General features: G+C 36.2%; 1 protein-coding gene across 8 annotated transcripts in view; it reads right to left on the bottom strand.

The window, feature by feature from the left end:
• Positions 1 to 23681, bottom strand: part of osp (myosin phosphatase Rho interacting protein outspread) — a 720049-nt gene that overhangs the window by 430232 nt on the left and 266136 nt on the right. For all 8 annotated transcript variants that reach the window (XM_069816125.1, XM_069816128.1, XM_069816126.1 and 5 more), the window contains exon 2: positions 12687 to 12767. In XM_069816125.1, coding sequence (XP_069672226.1) covers positions 12687 to 12767 — 81 coding nt within the window. The remainder of the gene's footprint in view (positions 1 to 12686; positions 12768 to 23681) is intronic.

A 23681-nucleotide genomic window follows, 5' to 3' on the forward strand; every position in this document is an offset into this window, starting at 1 on the left:
ATCAAAATTAATAGGTATATATTATCTTATCCCCATTATTATTTATCTTCACTTATCTTTCCACCATCCTCCCCTTCTCCTCTTCGTCTTTCTCAATCTCATTATTTTAATTTTCATCTCTCTACAAACAATGAAGTTGACAAAGACGATCACCAATTTCCTCCAGTTTCGTCTGATTCTCCTTCAATTTCTCCCTCTGTCTCCTCATCCTCTGATCCTGTTCAATATCATCAATCACCTCTCTCAGCCAAAAAGCATCCTCATCCCCATCCCCATTCATCCCACTCAACTTTCCCCCTTCTCTTTCTTTTGTTGTCCTCCACTTACTCATCTTCATCAACAAATCTATACATCATTCTACTCGTTTTTTTAACATCATCACTATCAATGTACCATTTCCATTCTACCATATTCTCTTTCTCTTTTTCACATTACATATCGCACGCGGGCAAGCAAAAGGAAAGAAGGAGAGAAAGGTGATGGAGGGAGTCATAAGTATATTTGTAATTTTCGTGTAAGTGCTCATAGGTAAAAATCGTCTTCATCAACTTCAAAAGTTAGGGCCTTACTTCTCTTCAGATGCTATATGAAACTACTGCAAAAACATAACTATCCTCTGCCTCTTTTTCCATATAGAATATAATTTGCGATATGTATGGGAATTCTATCGTCATCCATTCTGGGGTGGTGTCAATATCAGTTTTCTTAATATCTCCCTATTGTTAACAGAATAGGTTATAATATATTTAGTTCTTCTCCTATTGTCTAGTTTGGTATTTTGTCATTCTTTTATATCCTACAACAGGTCTTAAAGTTTCCATATCGACGACATCTACTCGCTTTTTATCTCTTAATGTTAGAATCCAGCATTTAGTCCCGTAAAGTAAAAAAGAAACACCAACACTTTATGAAATGTTAAAATAGTTACATTTCTTACTTCCTTCAGAAATGTTCTTTCTACAGTGTCACAATGAACTTCGAATTTATTTAACTTTATATCTAAACTTCGATTTTTGTCCCAGCTTATTTGGTATCCAAGGTAGTAGAAGTATTTCTCCTATTCTAATGTTTTATTTTATATTAATATTTTTCTCCGATTAGTTCTTTTCCTTTAAATACCAAAACTTTAGTAATAAAATTGCATCAGTTTAAATACACAGTATTAACTTCTCTATAGTTCACCTTCTGTTGTTGCGGAGACCATTTGATCGTCAGCAAAGAGCATTGTATTTAATTAACTATTTCCCACACAAAGAACTCACATTTCTTTTAACCACTTCTGGACATGCAATGATGCCTATACCTGCTGCCGACGTTATTGTGCTACCCGAAATAAAACATTAACTCTAATAGTCCAATTCTCTGTATCCTCTTAATTTCTTTTTCGTTCCAGTAATTGTTATTATATTTGAAGGCTTCAGAACCATAGTGGGCCAAGCGCCATTTGCTAAAACCGTAGAAAACAAGAGTTAAAATGAAGTTATTACCATAATTCAATGGAAACATATAGCAAGTAATATAAAGTATATACATTCAAACTAAATGATATGTCAATTTTCATTAAACTATGGTATTCACTTAACTTTAATCCTTGCTTTCTCCGTTTTTAATAAATGGCGCTTGGCCCACTATGACTCTGAACCCTTCATTTATTCCATAATGTGGAAGTTCTTTTCCCAGTTCTCTTTCTTTGTAGCTCAATCCTCGAACGTTCCATGTTATCGTTTATCTTTTCGTTGCGCGGTCGACGGCTGTTTATCAGTCTGGCAATTTTTTTTTTTTTGCAGCATATGAGTAAATTTAATCTTCCGTGACAGCCTTGCGGCGCAGGAAAGTATATAAAAATAAGAAAACATTATTCTATGAACATGGGGTTACAGATGTTTCATTATCGCAACAGCAGCAAGTTTCATCTGTGTTTCTTAAGAGAACACTTGCCACGTCTCCTAGAGGTTGTACCGCTAGATGTGAGATGTGGTTTACGCACGATAAAGCTCTACAACATCTCTCCTGTCGATGCAGAGCTCTCAAAACACAATCAATAGTACTAGAAATCACATACCAAGTCATCATTATGTCATTTCGCTATCACATTTTTATCGCTATAATGCCTCAAATACTGAGATTAACCGGAAACTATATAATGTAGATCATGGGTGTCCAAACGCCTATAGAACCAGGAGATATTGCACGTCAAGCATGCTCTGCTAAGGTCGATAACTTTCCATCTAAAATAGGAAAAACGACCTTAAAGAATATGCGCTGCGGGCTGCTTACGCCAGGGGTACCTCGTACGAATTGGACATCTATGTTTGTAGACGCATATATTAATTAGACGTACTTAAATAGTTCTATCTCCAACCGAGAAGTAAGCACAGATCAGGACTCGAGACCTGGCATGTGAGCTATGTGAAGATGGGCGATCAGAAAGGGAGTTTTCCACGTGAGGGGCGATGATCATTATTACACGAATCTAGCGACACGGCACTTCAGCTCAGATTAAAACTGCATCTTCCCCTTTCCAGCTACTGGTGATATAGTCAACGCTGCATGATTGGTAAAGTAACACGACAGGCCTTGTCTCTTCTACTATATAAAATGACTCTCCCTAGTCTTTTTTTTTTTTTTGCATCAGAAACAAGGTTGGATGGGACAGATCTGTCTTATCTTTAGAGTCACTTGAAGACCAACTTTATTAATATCCGTAAACATTGCAAAATACTTGCAGAAAAGCTATGAGGAATGAATGTCCGATTACCAGAGGAAACCTGGCGTGAACGAAAGTATTTACCACTCCTGCGTGGGTCGTGTTCAGGCGCATGTAGGGAATGAATTATCTAACATTTTGAGCTTCTGTTATGAAAGCAAAAACATTCTGATCTGTCATTTTATTTTAGTCATGGACTGAAACTCATTTGTGGCCACTATTCCAACAAAGAAGAAAATGCGTCCGAAACACGGATCAAATGTCAATACGTATTTATTGTTTCTACGACGTTACGTTGTCATCAATATAATTACCGTGATGTTTATTTTAACTGTATCCTTACAACATTCTTTGATAAGATCTGGAAAAGAGAAAACATATCGCTCGCGACAGCAATGTCTGAAGCAGGCTCTTGTCAATTAGGGGTCGCAGTTGTCAACTACGGCAACGGTACTTTTCGCAAACAGACAATATTTACATAATTCTACACGCTTGCCTGCCACCTGCTCATTAACTGTGTTTGTCTTATGAAGTTACTTATATTTGCACTGATACGTGTACCGGAATAAATACGAAATCAAGGAAGAAAAGTTGTCCTAGGGCCGTTCCCGCCTACAGCACATATGAGTACAAAAAATATATTACATATTCCTATACCAGTTTGTCCGTCTGGCCGCCTACATGGCAGAACTTGGGTTCTGTTGACAGATATTTACAAACTTGACACTTAGCAGTTTTGCCAAATTTTAATTTGTTAAGATCAGTCAACTGTTTCGCAAATGCCATGAAAAACAGTACTATTTCAATCAGTCGCTTTCGATTCAAATAATCCATGTCGAGAAAAATGGTTTACATGTCAATCCATGCATCATTCACCCACATCCGTTTATGAAAAATAAGAAAATGAATCCGTTGCAAATTGACGATAGGTAACACTTTAAGAAGGGTGTCATGAAACTCATTTTTGGTAAATTATGATTACTTGAGGCTATTACATGCAAAACTTGCCTTGTCCATATTCAATGATTTTCCACAATTCGCAAAACTCCTGAAATCTAAACTATTAATCAATGAAGTCCACACATATGGAATAACGGTTAGCGCGTCTGGCTACGAAACCAGGTGGCCCAGGTTCGATTTCCGGTCGGGACAAGTTACCTGGTTGAGGGGTTTTCCGGGGTTTTCCCTCAACCCAATATGAGCAAATGCTGGGTAACTTTCGGTGTTTGACCCCGGACTCATTTCACCGGCATTATCACCTTCATCTCATTCAGACGCTAAATAAACATAGATGTTGATAAAGCGTCGTAAAATAACATACTAAAATAAAAATAAAATTGATCAATGAAACGGGAAAAAATAATGTTAGGTTACATTGTATAGCAGTATTAAACTCTTCTTTTGTGGAAAATCAAAACCAAAAAATATGGCCTTGACCTGAATGTTATTTTTGGAAAAGACCAGTTATGCTTTTTAATGACATGGATAAGGTGAGTTTTGAAGAAAGTAAACTAGTTACGTGTTAGTAGGCCTACCCGTAATTTTTATTAGGCCTATTGACAGTAATTGAAGCTACAGAATGGGAAGAGAACATTTCAAATTTTTATTGAAATAAGAGAGATGAAATATGCAAAAGTTTCGAAAAAAATCTTTCAATTCAGTAAAAGACAAGTTTGACTTGAGAGTTTCCATTAAAGATGCATAAATCCCGGGATAAGAACGGATTTTCTGAGAACTTTATGTAAGTTCATGCAAGTTTTGCATCAAATTATATTGGATTAGGCGAGTTGTTATTTTTCAACTGTCCGAAGACAAGTTTAAGGCTCAATGACACGAATAGCCTAAGGCAATACTCATAAGGTAACTAAGCCAGGAGATAATGGGGTAGAGTGGCCAGTTCCTTTCCCTCTCCATTGCATACATCGCTGACTAATAACATATTATGCTAATCAGACATAAGATGTATACAAACAATTGTTCTTCCTCTGACACATATCGTCAAGTGAGATGTAGGCTACTGTCTGATAATAGATGTACAGGGTACATATCAGCCAAATCTTAGGAGCGAGTTATGCATTTAATAATGATTTTCGAGACCTTACAAAACTGTAAATAGGCAAGTTTTGATGTAGAATCAAATTCCATACGTTAGTTGAACATCATCAAGTAGGCGATACCGTGCCCAACTATTTCTTTTTTTTTATTCTGGATAAGATGAGTTTTGCATCCATTAGCCTCACTTATTAACTGTCCCTTTTCAGATATTCAGAGGTGATAAAAATATGACAAGGCGATCATTAGGTCATAGTTCATGAAATTACCGATTTATCTATGTAGACCTTAACTACCTTTCTTCACCATATACTTCTATTCATATTTTTCTGGAAAATAAATTAAATGAAATATAAATTCAGAACAATGTCGAAAAACTCGCAGAAGTCTTACCTAAAGTGTTACGTGCGTAGGTACAATTGCCCATTGTACTTCACCCCTTACATTAACGGTCATAAAAAATATAGCTGTGAAGCAGCAATTCAACGAGAAACGCTATGAACTGCTGACAGCGTAATAGACCATGACTTGTCAATGAAATAGCGGTACACTGCCAGAGTGATACTTTCCACAGTCATTGCCACAGACGACACTCCATGCTTGTTCGCCAGTGTTAAAGATTCAACATTTTCCCATGACAGAGTCTTAAAAATCCCTAACCTTTCTTGCGTACTAAACGTACAAAAAAGAAGTCTTTAATAAATTACTATGATTTCTGCTTTCACCAGACACATCATCATGTTTTCTGTATCGCTCCACCAAGCATGAAAGGCAGTGAATGTAAAAATAGCAGCGCCATCTCTTGCTGCCAAAGAAACGTCTGCGACGAATTTGAAGGGTTGAGAAGTACTGGACGTTCAGCGAGAAAGACCATCAATCAGTTAAACTTTCGGAGATACGCCAAAATGTCTTGCAGAAATGAATGTTTGCTACGCTGCACAATTCGCGATGCTCAGCATTGGCAATGAATGCTATTTCCCTTGACATTTCAAGCAATAACCATAGCAGTACAAGATTAGGAAATTGTGGCACTGAGGAAGGAAATTTCTGTTCTATATCTTCAGGCAATTATTTCCTTCGAGGATGTTACTCTCTGTTGGTGTATACACTAAGCCTAAATTTAAGCATTTTTAGAAGTAGTGAACAGGCAAATAATCGGATTTCCGTGACAACGCCAGGTTTCCAATAAGATTACACAAAACATTAGGGCAAAGCTAAAAGAGAAGACGTACATTTCACCATACAGTCCTGCATCCGTAAATAGAAAATGTACCGTGTGGTGTTTAATAGATTATGAGTTTTCAGATTTTAACGGTGGATACTGTATTCCACTGTGTCCTGGAACTTAACATTTCCAACGTTTCAGAACTACATACAGTTCCAACATCAGGGCAAATAGGGATGACCAGAGGGATCGTCTACTCTGTTGGACTCCTTTGTCTGGCTCCTCCAAACAACTGCATCTATAATTTTCCGCTATTGATTATATAAATTAACTAACTGCTTGAGTCAAATTAGATACACGAGTAACATATACATATACAATACAAATATATTATTCTCATTAAGAGGCTATCCTATAGTAATCATTTCTTTCAGGAAAAAAAAAAAAAAAATTATTTAAAGAGTAAAAAATATAACATACCTCTCCTATAAGAGAAGGAGAGATACACTGTGGGTAGGAAAGACGGTCTACGGGTATTTTTAGATAATTAAGATAAACCGATTGAGTTTCATTATAAAATATTTCACTTGCAATAACTTCTACATAATTTAACATGTGTGTATGTATGTATGTATGTATGTATGTATGTATTTTTTTAATTTTAGTTGGTTATTTAACGACGCTGTATCAACTACTAGGTTATTTAGCGTCGATGAGATTGATGATCGTGAGATGATATTTGGCGAGATGAGGCCGAGGATTCGCCATAGATTACCTTGAATTCACATTACGGTTAGGAAAAAACTCGGAAAAAACCCAACCAAGCGGGGATCGAACCCGCGTCCGAACGCAATTTCAGACCGGCAGGCAAGCACTTTAACCGACTGAGCCATGCATGTAGGATATTATTTTTAGTAGGATATTTACGACGCTTTATCAACGGCTTAGGTTATTTAGCGTCTGAATGAAATGAAGGTGACAATGCCGGTGAAATGAGTCCGGGGTCCAGCACCGAAAGTTACCCAGCATTTGCTTATATTGGACTGAGGGAAAACCCCGGAAAAAACCTCAACCAGGTAACTTGACCCGACCGGGAATCGAACCCGGGCCACCTGGTTTCGCGGCCATATGCACTAACCGTTACTCCACAGGTGTGGGCGCCACGTATGTATGTATGTATGTATGTATGTATGTATGTATGTATGTATATATTGGAAAAGTATTGTAACCATCACATGAAAAGTTAGGTCCTTACGAGCGTCAGCTCATAATATAAATTCCGCTGAAAAAGCTGCCCAACGGAAGAAAAAGAAAGCAGAATGTGAATATGTACACCGTTTCTTCCTCTGGTAATTATCAAGACCGAAAGAAAGAAAAAAACTTACACCATTTAGCTGTAACCTTGGTATTTAGAGCATCGTCTTCTCTCCTATCCCCGTCATCTCTTCTGACTTTATCCTAATACTGTACTGACAATGGACAAAACCTCTATCTTATAGACGGGATTTGAACCCACCACCAAGATAAACCTAACTGAATGCTCATTTCTTTCCTGTTATTATTGTTCTGATACGTACAATAGATCACACTGCATACATGTTCTGTCCGACCTTGCAACGCAACAGGTATCCGTGTTACCGAAACATCATTAAGAAAGTTCTAGCGACTGGAGCCTTCTACGTCAAGACTAAAACCATTAGATTCGAAGTTTATATCTACAGAATGTGGGGCAACATTTCAAGTAATATCTAAATCTGTTTCACTAATTAACACATTCGTCGACCTGTTTCTCTGTATGAAAAAAATAGTATTTATACAATCGCACTTACTAATAGTAATGTATACAGACAGTGACCAAGTTAATGGCAATAAATTGTATTGCATGAACACTCGTAATTGCCATCTACAGAAGCCACGTTTCGCCTAACGCACGGCATTACCATATGAATAAAGAATTCACAATAAATTCGCATGATATAGAAACATAAAACCTCGCACACCTTCTATAATGTCATACGAAATGACTTCGCAAAATAGATAGCGAACCGAAGAAAAAGAATATACAATAAGTTGGTAAAAGTTTATCTCAATGTATTAACTGCATAAATATCTTAGGTTACTAAACCACGAGTAAATACTGTTATATTTTTCGTAAGACTTCCTTCTTAATATTATGTTGCTTTTATTCAATGTCTCGTTTAGAATACATGGATATAATTTAGAACATTCAAAGAAAATACTCGCTTAAGACATCACATTCCGGATGAATATCCCTTTATAGCATACAAAGTTAGTTGAACATCGGCATAAAAATAAAATAAGTGAGCACTGAACTCTCAGAAGTGATAGTAGGCCTAGTAGAATAGAAGTTACAAACCCGAAGTGACAATATAAGAATAATGGTAAAGATAGTAGCAGCAGCAGCAGCAGTAGCAGTAGCAGTAGTAGTAAAGACTTATCTATGCGTATTTAAACCTACGGAAACATTACAACAAAATAACAATCTTGGTCGTATATTTGTTTATACTTATAGTCTATGTAGTAATGGAGAAATTGCGTATGGATGACAAAAGACACTTAACTAGACACAATAAGAAAATTATCTACAGATAATGACAATAAATTTTAGAATGAAAATTTTAGGATATACCCAAGTTCCCACAGAAAATCTGCAGACATCCGCTTTGTCCATCGCAGGTAACATAGAACTGCCGGAAATGTACTAAAATTCGCGTTACAGAATTTATTTGGATTCACCTCAATGTAAACCAGGCCAATGGCCATTCTGGTAATGGGTCGGTCCACAAAATGTAATTGAAATACACTCATATTTCAATCCTAACCTACTTCATTAGGAGATACAATTTTCATTCGTTATAAAGTCAGAGTTGTTACTGAACCCATGAGCACGTCTAGTTTCTAAAGAACAAGTACCTATTGTTCGCCACCAAATCTGTAAAACGTAAAATACAACCATAAAACCCACGTTGCTCTCGAATATTTGAACTCAGTTTACGGCTAAAATAATAATAAAAAAGTGTGAGCTATTCGTAATAATTCAACAGAAGTAAAAAGTGAGACTATTTTTAAAATTGTAGTAAATGGAAATAGGAATTCCAATGATGTTCTTAGCTCTGCCTCAGACGGCAGCGTTTCTAACTACAAATCCAGCGGACTCTGTTTCGATTCTTCTCATGGAATTGACAATATACAGCATGCTAAAAAAAAATTTAAAGCTAGCAATATTAGTATTCATCAAAACAAGGAAAAAAGTCTAATAAACATGAGACCTAAAATTAATACCCAAGATATGAGTACTTCCTTGTTCATCAACATTATAAGAGATGTTTATGTGATTTCCATTTATTGCAACGCATTATTTTATCCTACGTCTTAGGGAATTACTTCTTGTTACAGTTTTGCTTACTGTATTTCCGATATAGTACTGTACACTCAATAACAAACGATAAAAAAACTCACATTAGTAGATATGCTGCTCTTAAAAGACCAATTTCAAAGCTCTTGTTTTGTACAACGCTTAATTTTAGAACCCATGTTTATCAGCTTTTCTTCCCTTGCTTTTATGAATACTACTCCTCATAATACTGAATGTTTTTTTAATGGAAATCACATTGAACACCACCTATGACGTTGATGAACAAGTAGGCCCTACTCATTTTTCGGAAGACACTAATTTTAGGGTCCAGGTTTATTAAACCTTTTTTTTTCTTGTTTTGATGACTACTACCACCTCTCACAATATTTAAAGCTATTTTTTAAATGGAAATCTCATTCAACATCTCCTATGATATTGATAAAAAGTATACTCATATTTCGGGGGATATTAATTTTAAGGTTCATGTTTAATTTGACTTTTTCTTAACACTCTGTGTATCTCCCGCTGTAACTGATATATTAGGGGCCTACTCGTATCTTAACCCTTAAATTCACAAAGTATCCTATACGATACAACAGGTTAATAATTATATGCTATAATTTTAATAGAATAGAAGAAAATTGGTAGGAAAATTAAATTTAACCAAAATTACACAATATTATAGTATTGTACAACATATAAAATATGCATATTGCGATAGTTGTTTTCTTTACAGTCCGACACGGTTTAATAAAGCAGTGTGAGAAATGAAGTTTTGCCAATTTAAGGGTTAATTTTGCGCCAAGCCGTTGGTCGATCAACTATATAAGAGCCAGGAGCTGCTGCTGCTCCTAATACTAATACCGCAGTCTAGTATATACAGTCACGAAGCTCAATACATAGTAAATATTCATCCATAGATAGCTGCTACCCACTAGGATCGCTACTATCGCCTCATCACAGACAATGCGAAATAGTACCTGCATAGTCTATTGTTCCTAGCACCCCTACAACTCAAGCTTCGTGACTATATACTAGACTGTGTTAATACTACTAATACTAATATTATTAATACGGATAATACTAATACCAATAATTATCACTAATACTACTACCAACACTACCACTACTACCAACATTACCACTACTACCAACACTACCACTACCACTTCTACCACTGCCATCACCACCACTGCTACTACTTCTAGTATTATTACTACTTCTGCTATTTCTACTACTTCTACTATTATTAATATTACCAAGTACCACTGCTACTACTACTATTGTGGAATCCAGTTTAACAAATGTATAAAAGAATTGCCCGTTGAAACTCTTCTCTCAGTACACAAATTCTGAATTAGGTCGTTAGAAGTGCTTGAAACTACGTAATATAGAACTTATTGCAAACAAAATTTCCAATGTTCCACAGTCACAGGCCGACGGTGGAACAGACAACGAACTGTTGGAATAATTTTACGAGCACTGAAAACGCGCATAGCAATAAGTTAGAAATAACACCAGAGGTGTATTTTGTAAATCTCAATTTTCTTCATTCAAAACGTTGTGGTTGCGGAAACTCTTGAGGTGGAACCAGCGTGAAAGCGAGAAGGATAATTGTCTGTGAATTTTGTGCAGGCGTTAAAAAGTTACCAGCAAGCCCACAACCTAAATATTAGGGTTATGTACACCTTACAAAAAGAAATAAACGAGATCTTGAGTATCGCCAAATTACTTTCTCTTCTCATTGGCTTTGTAACAGGACACGAAAGCGTTGTTGAATAAATAAACGCGTATGTTGTTCGAACTGCTAAATAAGTTTTCAAGAAAGGTACTAAGATATTCTTTTCAGTGAAGTTCACAGTTCCAATTTTTTTTAATTAAACCTTTTATCTAAACTATCAAGGGATAACAACGGATTCCAAGTAATAAAATCTAGTTCAGATTTCTTTAATTCTACGGAAAAATTTGTGGGGAATAAAATACTTGCGGTTAAGATTCATTGGAGCACTCCCGCTTTCCTTTGCTATTATTCCATCTATGACTCTATGTTATCAAGTTATTATCAATATCGTATCATTGTCATGAACTTCCTGGTCCTCAACAGTCCACCTTCGGGTAATTAAATAGGGCCTACACGTTCTCAATTGTAGCTGTAGCAGTAACAGTAGCAGTAGTAGAAGATTTATGTACGTTTTCAACTGTAGAGATCATTCAACGTCCAAGTTCAACGTGGATGAGAAAGACAGACTAATTTTGACTGGACCCCTGTGTAAGGGACAGAGTTCTTTTACTCTGGTTGAATTCTTAGACATGTTTCTCAAAACTTTACTTCCCGCATCGATGAAGCCATGCTAGCAATTTTACCGCTATTTAAAATTCATCGCCCTCTGTAGAATTTGCACCCTCAAATCTCGGATTCAGTGGGCACCATGACAACCGCAAGACCATCGATGGTAGGTGGTCCACTGCTACACGATCGGCTGGAGAAATGCTTGTTTAGCGCTACATATGACGGTCTAAGACAATATGGAAGGAATTTTTTTCAGTAAGTACTTCCGAATTTCAAAAACTTCATTTGATGTACTAGGAAATATGAAAGAAGAAACCACAGGAATGACAATACTAAGGAAGGCTATCCTAGAGACGATAAACTTCCTATTTCCATTGAAATCAGGCACAAACTTGTCTGCAATTTTTTGCCTTTTCGTTTCCACTACTTTGTCGCTACAGCAATCGCTTTTAACAACCCAAACAGCAGCAAAACTTTCTACTTCACTTATAAACTCTTCTGTGTTAATTAACCGTCGAAGGTAGTGAGTAAATATTTTTAGACCCTTTCTTTATTTTTATTCTTTCAGCACTTTTTCCTCAGAATGTCTTCAGAAATAAGCTCCGTAAAGGACAGTAAATCCTCGTGAATCACCCTGTATACATTTATTTATTTATTCATTCATTTATTTATATATATATATATATATATATATATATATATACACGTTTATAATAGTAGCTATACCGTATATAATATTAGTCTCAAAATGAGCCTCAAGAAAATTTAAAATCCTTCCTTGATATGCTCTCAGCTAGGATACTCATCTTCCCCATTCTCAAAGGAACTATCCGAGCCATTCTATCAGTCCTTCAGCGGCCTAAGTATCACATCCACGATCAATGTTAACACACTAATAAAAATAATGCAATACAGTTTTATCTAAATCCGACAGAATCGAGAATGAGGACGATATACGCACTCCTTGCTCTTCATGCATGCCTGATTCAAAATGATTCAGGATGCTCGTAAAAACAGTACAATGTAACCATGGAAGAGGAACTTCGAATAAGAGGTCAACATTTCAGCGCATGCGATGTAATAATAATGTACTCACCTTGGTGCGGTTGAGTGGATTGGAAAAATCCCATCCCGGAGCTACGAAGAGGTACCCGCATTTTGCCACTTTCCGGGTAGCCTGAAAGAGAAACACACACAATCAATAACGTAATGACATAATTTAAAATACACAATCAATAGCACAATGAGAATTTAAACATTATTCAAACTGTTGGTCTGGATAATGCGGTATTTCGCTATTCGTGAATGTATAATACTGGTTTATTAATTATCGGAATAATGAGTTGGAAAACTGCAAAATGGTCCAAATCTTGCAATTGGATGATCATAACAGTATTTTGAATCGCAAAACACGCATCTACACACTTATTGTTTCATTAGTCAATGCCAGAGAAGAAAATGATATCTTCATAAAAATATATGTATTCGTAAAAAATGACTCATCTCAGTAGACGCTTAAAAATTGTTAAAGGTGCATTAATTTTTCACACAATTATGTGCATAATGAAATTCATAAGAGGGTCTTAGACTTTGAAGAGGGTTTTAGACTAGAAATGTTTAGTTTTAATGTAGTTCTGTTTATAAGTATGAATAAGGGTGTAATTGTTTGTCTTATTTGAACTGTTGTATCAGTGAAGCGTGGTGAGTCAGTGAAGTTATGGTTTTACAGTGCAGTGAATAGTTTCGATCAGTGATAATTTATAGTGTGTTCTGTAGTGTTAGTGAAATGTGTTATATAGTGTTAGTGAAATTTGTTCTAAAGTGTCAGTGAGATGTGTCATAGTACCAGTACAGTGAGTGAGATGAGAGTAAAGTGAAAGATTATTATCAGTACCAATGTAAAACTTATGTAGGGCCTATACATATGTAAGTTGTAATGTAAAATTAGGTTCACTTATTAATTATTATCATTAACTGTAATTATTGTGTATTGTAATTTTGTTGTGTATTGTTTTTATTGTGTACTACTGCCACCGGGTGTTTGCCCACTTGCAATGTAAATAAATACATCTACATATATATAAATCGTCAAGCAAGGCGAGGTTTCATAAAATATTACGTACGCATATGTACCAGAATTTTACATACGATATGCGTTTTTCACTGTGTCCGGACTGTAGTAAAAGCCGTGTTCAGTATTTAGGCCTGCACCATTTGAAAGGGTTGTAAACAAGCTGAAGAAGTCTTAGAAGCTGTTCTTGTGGAATACAGAGGTTAGAACACTACCACAATATTAACAAGGGGGAGATTTTGTATTTCGTAATAGCTTATTATATCATGGGAGCGGCAACCAGACCCCCATTCATTTCCGAACCTGAAAGACTACCTCTTCAGGTCCGCCGCTATTGTTTATACATCACACCGCCTCTAGCAACCCTCTACATCCGCATGAAGAACATAATACGTCCGCTGCTTACTGCGGTTACCACCGGTCTAGACTGCAAAATTTCTCTGTAGATTCTATAACTTTATATTCCTTGTAACGTACTGTTATGAATTTGGTGCTTCCAGGTTTGTTTCTAGGCAGAGAATTAGAGATTTATTTATTACCCTCACAAATAAACTGTGACCGTCTAGTGATCATTCAAAATCCTCATAAGAGCAAGGACACGAAGGACTACACCTGCTTTGGCTTATCTTGTCTCAGTAGCAATAAAACTAAGTTCCTTCAAATGAGGGTGGAGATTATAGGAAGGTTGACAATTTTCAGGATTCCTTTCAAAACCTTGTTATTGTACAGGTTATCGGAACTCAGTTTATTGAAAGACAAGCTCAGTGACGGAACTACACAGTACGAAGAGAGATATTTTGTTATTTTATTTTGTACTACAGAATGTATCAACTAGTCCCTTCCGCCACTGGAAGGATGGATGGCATCGCTCCACTCCCTCCATCGCCATAACAATACAGACGAAGTAAGACATATCTCCTTTCTTTCTCTTTTCACAGTGAGACAAGATTCATCACACAGACTTTAATAAGCTCACTTCTTGAGGGAGAGATTTATATTTTCGGGTTGTGGTGAAACTTGTTCAGTTTTCAAGTGTGTCTTCATACTCAAGTGAAAACCTCAGAAGCTGTACCACTCATCGACACTACATTGAATACAGTTAAACATTCATGTCCCATGTCCTAGTAAAGATTTAAATCCAAGAAAACAGCTTCATTTAATATTATAATTAACCCATAAAATATAAGGCGACGCTATACTGAGTTTTGTAATTTCTACAATTTTCACTATACCTTCTTGAGATTTTTACATAATTATATATTAATAAATACATGTGTACAATTTTTCTGAAACTCTTATACAGAAAAAGATGTCCAGAAAAAAATATTTAAAACATTTAGGCTATGTGGGTCCCACATAAAGAAAATAAATTTACTAGAAGTTCAAAATGAAGCTACGACTCCCTACAGTGAAATGTTGCATTGTTTTTTTTTCGTTCAATATAGCCTACCTCATTAGTGAAAAAAAAATACTTTGAATAATTTATTTTATGCGGGGCTTTTAAAATTTCACTGTCGGACATAAAAAATCACAGCTTTTTAATAACAATCACATGTCATTTCATACACAGACCTGTTGTGAATATGTGTGCAAAGTTTCATTATTCTACAGTAGGTGCAGCTATTCGGGCGATATTTCTAATAAGTTAAAATGTAAAAATTCTGATATGCGGTACAATCACTTTGAAGTTTATAATATGCATTCTGAATATAGTAACCACTCATATGAGATAAAATGATTTGCTAACTTAGAATAAATATAACGCCATGAAATATCCACTACAGTATTCCTCAAGAAACCGTGATTTTTGGCGCACTATTAAAAATGAAGAAAATGACCAGAATTGACCAAAACTCAGTAGAGCGTATCCTTAAATTAAATCGTCGGTTTACAAGCAAAACACTTTAAGTAAAAAATATTACTTCTGAGATAAAGGCATATATGATATACATAATGCAAGTGTATAAACTTAGAATTGGAAAATAAAATATACATAAAAACAACTTACTAAAAATATTTTGAGGATTCAGGCTTGTCCAGAATTTACTTTCAAACGCCTTTTTCCCAGAAATAATATTTTTGATAATATGTTTAGCTTGTAAACCGACCAAATATTCTATGTTACAGGTAGTCAGAGAAAGGAGATCTAGATCATCCGAATCTTGAATTTACAACTCCACAGTCACACGCTGTAACTCGTTTGCAATCCAGAATAAACAAACCGAGATTTGTCTGGGTCCATTGGCACCAAAGCCTATTTCAAGTGATTTAAATCTCATCCGGATTCGACCAAGAGACTATACAATGTAGAATCGAGGCCACGGCAGTAACGCCTTGACGACTTAGTTGTCAAACCTGGCCTCAATCAGATGTCCCATTCGTTTAATCAAAGCCAGAGGCACCTTGCTGAGTTCGTCAAGCAAGGGGGCAGGAGTGATGAATGAACCTGCAAATACCTGTTGCAGAGCTTCAGTCATAAATTTGCACAAGGAAGCAAGTCATATTTAAGATCAATTTATTTTAAAGGTTGCCGGTTTGTTTTATGTTTAAGAAACTGAGCATGTAGTTAAAACGACAAATCAGTGCATGGAAGTGTATCCTATCATATTAACAAATTATGTAGACATGTTGAAAAAACAAAGATGAGGCTTCGCTGTAAGCAATTCCAGTTTATTCCTCGAGGAGAGCGCCATAGGCAATGCTGGAGTATCCTCCCATCACTACAGAACTGCATGATCACACGCGAACTGCAAGCCACGAGGGGAAGCAGCATGACTCTCACGAACAAGAACCGAATCTATCATATCCGTAAAAACGATAATCTTCCCAGACACGTATCAAACAGTCATGATAAAACATGCATTTCTACTTAGCTATGGCGAGGGTTGCAAACTTTCAAATTGTTATTTGCGAATTGTAAGTAAACATTTTCATTTGACTAGCGATTTGTTTGCTGATATTACTGTCCAAAATCTCCAATGCGTGACGACGTTTCGGGGTCCTGAATTCGTAATCAGTATTTGTTTTCGTGCACTTTGAAATAAGCAGTCGCAAATTAGTTACTTACTAGAAAGTGCTGCCAACTTGAAATAATTATATATGACATTTTTTCTCTGCATTAATTGGAGGACGTACGAGTACATAACCACAGAAAAAAACACTTAAAATCGCATATCATAATATTATGACATAGACGTGCAAATGAAACGTCTATAATACAACTTGATTAGTGTAATATGTAACTATTCAGCGATGTATGCAATGAAAGGGTAAAGGAACTGGCCTAACAACCTCATTATCTCCTGGCTTAGTTGCCTTATGAGTGATGCTTTATTGGTATTACTTATGAGGTTCAGATGTGTATTCGGACAGTTGACTAAACAACAAATATCATACAACTCACAACATCATATATTATCACATCATGCGAGACAACTACTGTTTCATGTTATGCACTACGTAATTGGCCTATGATAACTACATCACATATCGACATATAGGTCAATTATAAAAACATAGGGCTATATTCATAGACATTCTTAGAGCGGGCTTCCGGTGAATGATCAGCGAACTAACGTTTTTCGTATTCATTAACCAGTGTTAGCGACATGATATGATATGAATTCTGTACAAGTAATCAGTCGATAGCCGGGGCTACTTTAGCACGCTCGTAGCGCGGACTAGCAAAATGTCTATGCATAGCACACATAGGTATTAACATCATGTCGTATCATAGTCAACTAAACACAGTATAATAATATTTTATCACACATCACATCAAATACTTATAAATAATGTAATATCGTATATTACCTAATCAGACATGGTTTATTATTAACATCGTCATTGCGAATTGTCTAGACCTTCGGCCTGTCATGCAGGTGGACCGGGTTCGAGTCCCAGTCAGACCTGGACTTTTTCTTTCCGAGTTCTTCTCTTTTCCAACATTAGGCATCATCATTACATCCTATCTCTATTCTACACTATTCCCCTTTCACCGGATGGTCTAGGGCCAGGAGAGGTTGCCTGCTCGAAACTTACTCAATGTGAACCTTACTGTAGTCTGTAGGTATGAATTGGAAATGCGCCTAGATGTGAGTTGGAGTAAAAATTATCTCAAATTTATATAACGCTGTGGTTCGCCATTCCTCTCCAGAGAAACACAGCCTCAATAAAATCACTCAATTTTTAAATCGTCTATTAAAAGATGCTGAATCAACTGCTTAGCTATCTACAGTCGGCGAAATTAGTGATAGCGAAATGATTCTGAGGATTTTTCATGAGCTTATTTGACATTTGCCTTGCAATTACGGAAAACCTCGAAAATAAGTAAACCAGGATTCGAACCAAAAGCAGGGCACGGCCTCGAAACACAAAGACCGTTTGTCATCTCTGGATGACGCGGGCGGCATTAACACTCAATATTAGCTTTATCATATGCGTCACAGTTATATAATGTACACAATTAACTATCATGATAATTAACCTAGCAGCAATGTGTGAGTTATGGTTGAAATGTAACTCTTGTATTATAGGCGATTTTAGTTCCCTTCGATCGCTGAATTAATCACTTATTAAAGCAAATTATCTTCGAATAATATGTTATGTTGATGCTTTTTATACAAAGATACGTTTTAAATGAAAATATTGGTTAATTTTGATTTCCAAATGCACAATATGTGCGTGTGTGTCTGTATGATCTTGGCTTGGCTTTCACATGGGCTACGACCGGGACGAGTCCGTACACTTAGACACGGTTTGGCCTATTGTGCGCCCTTATATGCGATGATCATCCAAGTCCGACAGGTGGTTCGGGTGGCATTCGTGAATTCGACACTGACAAGTGGGCCACCGTGCCTCCCACCCCCGTCCGCACACGAGTAGAATGACGAGGCCCAGTAGTCAGGAGCCCAAATACTTCCTTTAACAGCATCGAAAACCAGTACTACCCCACGCCAAGACTTCACCCCAGCCTATTTTTACTATTGTGGATGATAATGAAATGAGGGAAGATGGAGAGTATTTGTGGAATAAGAGAAAACGGGAGTACTCCGACAAAAACCCTCTGCAACGTCTGCTGTGTAAACCATAAATTCCATCACGACCTGGCCGGTGATCGAATCTGGGCCGCCTGGATGGAAGGCCAGAGCGTTAGCACTGTAGCAACAGATGCGGCGGTGTTCGTGTGGTCACTAAATAACCTGAAGATCATTGACCTAAGTTCATATTTGGGGCACTAGTAACATATAGGAGAGGGAGTACAGACATCTGAACCTATTTAGGCCTATATTTGGAATTTTAAAATTCAGTGTCCTCTGTACTGAGGTAAAACACCTCTACTGTGTTCATTCATTTCTATGGCAATAAGCAATGTAAGAACTGAAAACAAATCGAAAACACAAAATACGAAAATAATACTGATAATAATAATAATAATAATAATAATAATAATAATAATAATAATAATAATAATAATAATAACAATAATAATAATAATATCGGTTATGGGAAGTTTCAACATTGCGTGGGGAATACAGTTTGGGTACGGATCCTGCCACAAACATTGACGTTTGTGCATTGTCATTGCGATGTCATGTCAGGTGATACCCGACATCATGTTGATGCTATATCATGGAGAGAACCCACACATGTGTCGCTAATATGGAGTGAAATTTCCTGATATAGGGAAAGAGCAAACCACTGATACGCATAAAATTATCAAAGGGAGATTAGTAGCAGATTTAACGGCTTAATTTCACTGCCACGGGTCTTATTTGGTTCCATGAAAAACGACAAAATCAAAAACATGAAACAGGGATACTGTTAAGATCAAAGAGACTTTCGGCCTGCGACGCAAAAGGCCCACAAATCTTGTTACACGAGTCATCTGTGAAGCAAAAGAAAGAAGGCAGGCGGGCAGCGAAATTCCTAATTGCAGATACGATTTTACTTTCGTGGTTATCATCGTTCACAAAATTCAAGTTCATTTCCGGTCGTAAAATACGGCATAAAGAAATAAAAGTTAATGCAACACACGCATAAAATCCCTTTGAGCTGGAGAAGCCACTCAAATGCCGACGATTTGCCTACTGTGGTTCGTGGCAAGAGAATTAATGTTCATCTCTGCTTAGATGAGACAACAGAATGGTAATGCGGAAGTGTACGGCATGATTGTTCCATGAATTCGCATTAGCGCTGGCCTTTTACCTTCATATAGATTACCAACATACAATTGAGGAGACTGTTTAGACATAAGGCCTTACAGGACGCTGAACTCTGGTACTATAAATTTAATTCCATCACCTTACGAGAACGTGCAATGTCAATCACGAGCTTATTCCGAGACAAGCTAGAAATAGTGGAGCTATGGTGGAATGAGAAAAGCAGGCTACAAGTAAATGTCTGCCGCGGTGTAGGCTGCACAGTTGTTAAGTAGGCCTACATCTTTAATGTTGCATAAAAGCCACGGTCGTGATTCGAATCCCGCCAAAGGTAAGGACGTTTGCTGTCAGTATGATGTCCTGTGTTGCCTCACATGTAGGCTCAACGTGGTGCTGACTTACTACATGCCTATGTCTAGTTTCGGGTAGAAACTCTTCCCCGTCCGGATATGGGTTGAATCTCGCTCAGACTGATTATCTGTTTTTCTTTTCGATGTTTTCCCGAACATTAAACCGAACGTGAGATAACACTAGTACTCATCTCGCCAAAATGTTATTTCGCTCTCGTCAATGCCATGGAAACTGCGTAGATAACTACATACGTGGACAAATTATTAGACTAAATTAATTATATGTGGAACGAAGCTGTATTTATCGGTAGAAATAATGAACAAAAATGTATTTTGCACAGATATGATGAACAGATAATTGTGTCTTGAGGTTACTAATGATTTTTGAACATGCCCTTATTCTTTATTAACACGTTGATTTTGTCAGGGATGCTGGAAACCAAAGTTTGACACTTTCTTTGAATATCAGTATCATTTCGCCAGATATCAGACAATGCTTAAATGAGGCCATGTTTTGTTGTAAGCCTCTTTTCGTTCACTTTCTTCTTCAGTATAGATCACAGATTTTCAATTTCGTTCATGTCCGGTCTTCTTGCAGGCCATGAGAGAATATCTTCTGCAGTATATAATTAAAACACCAACATAGCCAGAAATAAATATACGTAACAACTGGAAAAATATACCAGAAGATGTAAACAATGATATTTACAACAATAGAGACTCTGTGAATTATACTGATAGTTGACATGACGAATTATGTTATGTTTCCAAGAAAAACGTTTTAGTCTAATAATTTGTCCACGTCTGTATATTTTGTCCAGCGAAAGAATAAAGTGACGTAAACCATAGAACATCAAGAGCTCTATTCACCCGACTGGTATATCGCAGCAGCAGCAGCAGCAGCAGCAGTAGCAGTAGCAGTAGGAGTAGGAGTAGTACTATGATAAAATTAAATGCTTTTGCCTTTTCATATGGCCTGGTGTCTAAGTATAATCACGTGGTATATGATTCGAAATTCTCCTCACGTAGAGTAACTGAGAACAAAAACTGTATAAGTATCAGGCGCCTGTTAACATAGCCAGTATAATTTTATTCTAGATCCATCCAAAAGTGACCACTGAACGGTGATTCAATTCTTAACACTAGATGGTTCTGGGTCACGCAGCTTACAGCCCCGATTTTCAGCCATGTAACCTTAAAGAAAACTCCGATGCTTCTCCACACAATGGGATGCTTGTATGAATCCCTATACAGATTACCTACTAAGTTAATGTATTCGTTTCGCGCTTTTCACACCGCGCCTTAAATAACGAATAATGAAATAATTTTATTAATCGGCTAGAAAAACAATAATAGGCATAATAATAATAATAATAATAATAATAATAATAATAATAATAATAATTTTGCGCGGAATTTTCCGCTTATTCCGCAGTCTGACCGCAACCTACCTCTCTCGTCTTCCGACAGAGGGCAATATCATTAGATATTCTAATGCAAGTATGTCCAAAGCAATAGGTAGCCGAATTACTTTGAATTAAGTTTGAGGAGTAGGGATGGAGAGGTAGCTCAATAAATCACAATGGATTACATCATTTAGGTATTACAAATGGCTGCTTATTATCGAACTGAAAAATATATTATTTACACAAAATTATTTCATGGAATATTTCCCTACAGTTACTTTTTAAATATAACACAATCAACATTTGTTTGAAAATAAATATAATACACGTTACTCTCTTCAGTGACCCAATTTATAATGCTTCATTTGAATAATGAAAGAATACGTAAGTGATAAATCATTGCCAAGAGCAAACTAAGTCTATACATTGAAAGGATCGAATTCGCAGCCATGCATATTGACATTCTTAATGCATCTGGAGACTGGTGAAAAAAATTTTGAATTTCTATTATAGAAAAGTTTGTGGGCTCTCATATTTTTCGACGGTATACGTAAGGTAATATTGTTTAAGAAGGAGTCACAGGATATATCACCTTTGAGGACCTTACAAAAGAACAGATAATCGAACTCATGGCGCCTAGCATATAGGTTTTGACAATTAAAATATTCACATTTTCTTTCATAACTATACCCGGAGTTAATGGGCAGAAATCTGAATGAACATGAAGATATAAATTTTCTTTGTATATTTTCTAATTTAGCCGAATTTATAGTTGCAATCGAGTTCTAAGCTACAGATGCATATTCGAGTTTCGATCGTACCTATGCATTAAAACAGAATCAGACGTGAAACAAGAATAAGTTATTGACCATATTATTCCCAACATTCTGATTGCGTGATTGTAAATATAATCAACATGACTATGAAAATACAATTTAATGTCAATGAATATTCCAATATCTTTTACGCAATCCGTTCTGTTAATTAGAACATTATTTAGATAATAATTAAATTTCAGTGAAGAAGTTTTTCTAGGAAAAGTTATTACATTAGTTTTGGAGACGTTAATTTTCATACCATTGCCTTTCGACCATTTTGCAACTGAGTTAATGTCATATTGAAGTGATTGACAGTCAATAATAATTGTTTTGCAATTATTCTCTCTTCTACTCCATTCTGACTCTTCCTCCCTCGTCATCGGCTGTGAACTTCGGTCATCTCTTTCCTAATCTCATCAGTATTATTCTTCCATTCAATCCCATCGGAAGAATCCGTCTTTATTCTTCAGATAGCGATCCTGTTCATTTCCTATTTTATTACATTGTTCTTATACCAGTTATTTCAGTGAAAGTTTTAATCCTCGAAGGGAACTTAATAGCGCTTGGCTTGTCTGGCATAACCTTGTATTTACATTTTGTTTTGGATTATTTTTATTCTGTGTATATTTATTAGTGACCAGTCGATTTAATTTATATTACTATTTGTATCTAGTCTTACATCAGCTATCTTGTAATACTTCGTTACTACTTTGCCATTGTTCAGAACATTTTTATTGTACTGTTTGTTTCTCCACTTCGTTCTACTTAATTATACTTGTCTTGTCTAATGCTTGACTAACTTATTTAACAGAGGAATATACTATGCAATACCTCTGGACGGCTTATACAACCTGGATTGTGCGCACTCCAGCGGAAAAATGATCAAGAGTAAAAGTAGAAAATAATAATAATAATAATAATAATAATAATAATAATAATAATAATAATAATAATAATAATAATAATAATAATAATAATAATAATGCTCACATTCTTTACAGGGCATTTCGCCTTAGGAAAACAGTCAAGTCATAAAGTGCCATTGTTTTATTCGACACAGAAGTATCCCTACCCCATCACCTGTACCGCCGAAGGCTCAAACCTGGTCGGATTAGCGGTAATTCGGCCTTGATGACGACCTCTCATACACATTCCTCACATCTCTAATCAGAATCGACGTATCGCTTCAGTCCAGCGCTGTCACTGGTACAGAGATGCAACATCATTTAATGAATTAAGACTGTAGTTAATTAAATATTGTTAAAATCAATTCCTTAACCTTGTT

This window comes from Periplaneta americana, chromosome 17 (genome assembly GCF_040183065.1).
Source record: "Periplaneta americana isolate PAMFEO1 chromosome 17, P.americana_PAMFEO1_priV1, whole genome shotgun sequence".
Classification (NCBI taxonomy): domain Eukaryota; kingdom Metazoa; phylum Arthropoda; class Insecta; order Blattodea; family Blattidae; genus Periplaneta; species Periplaneta americana.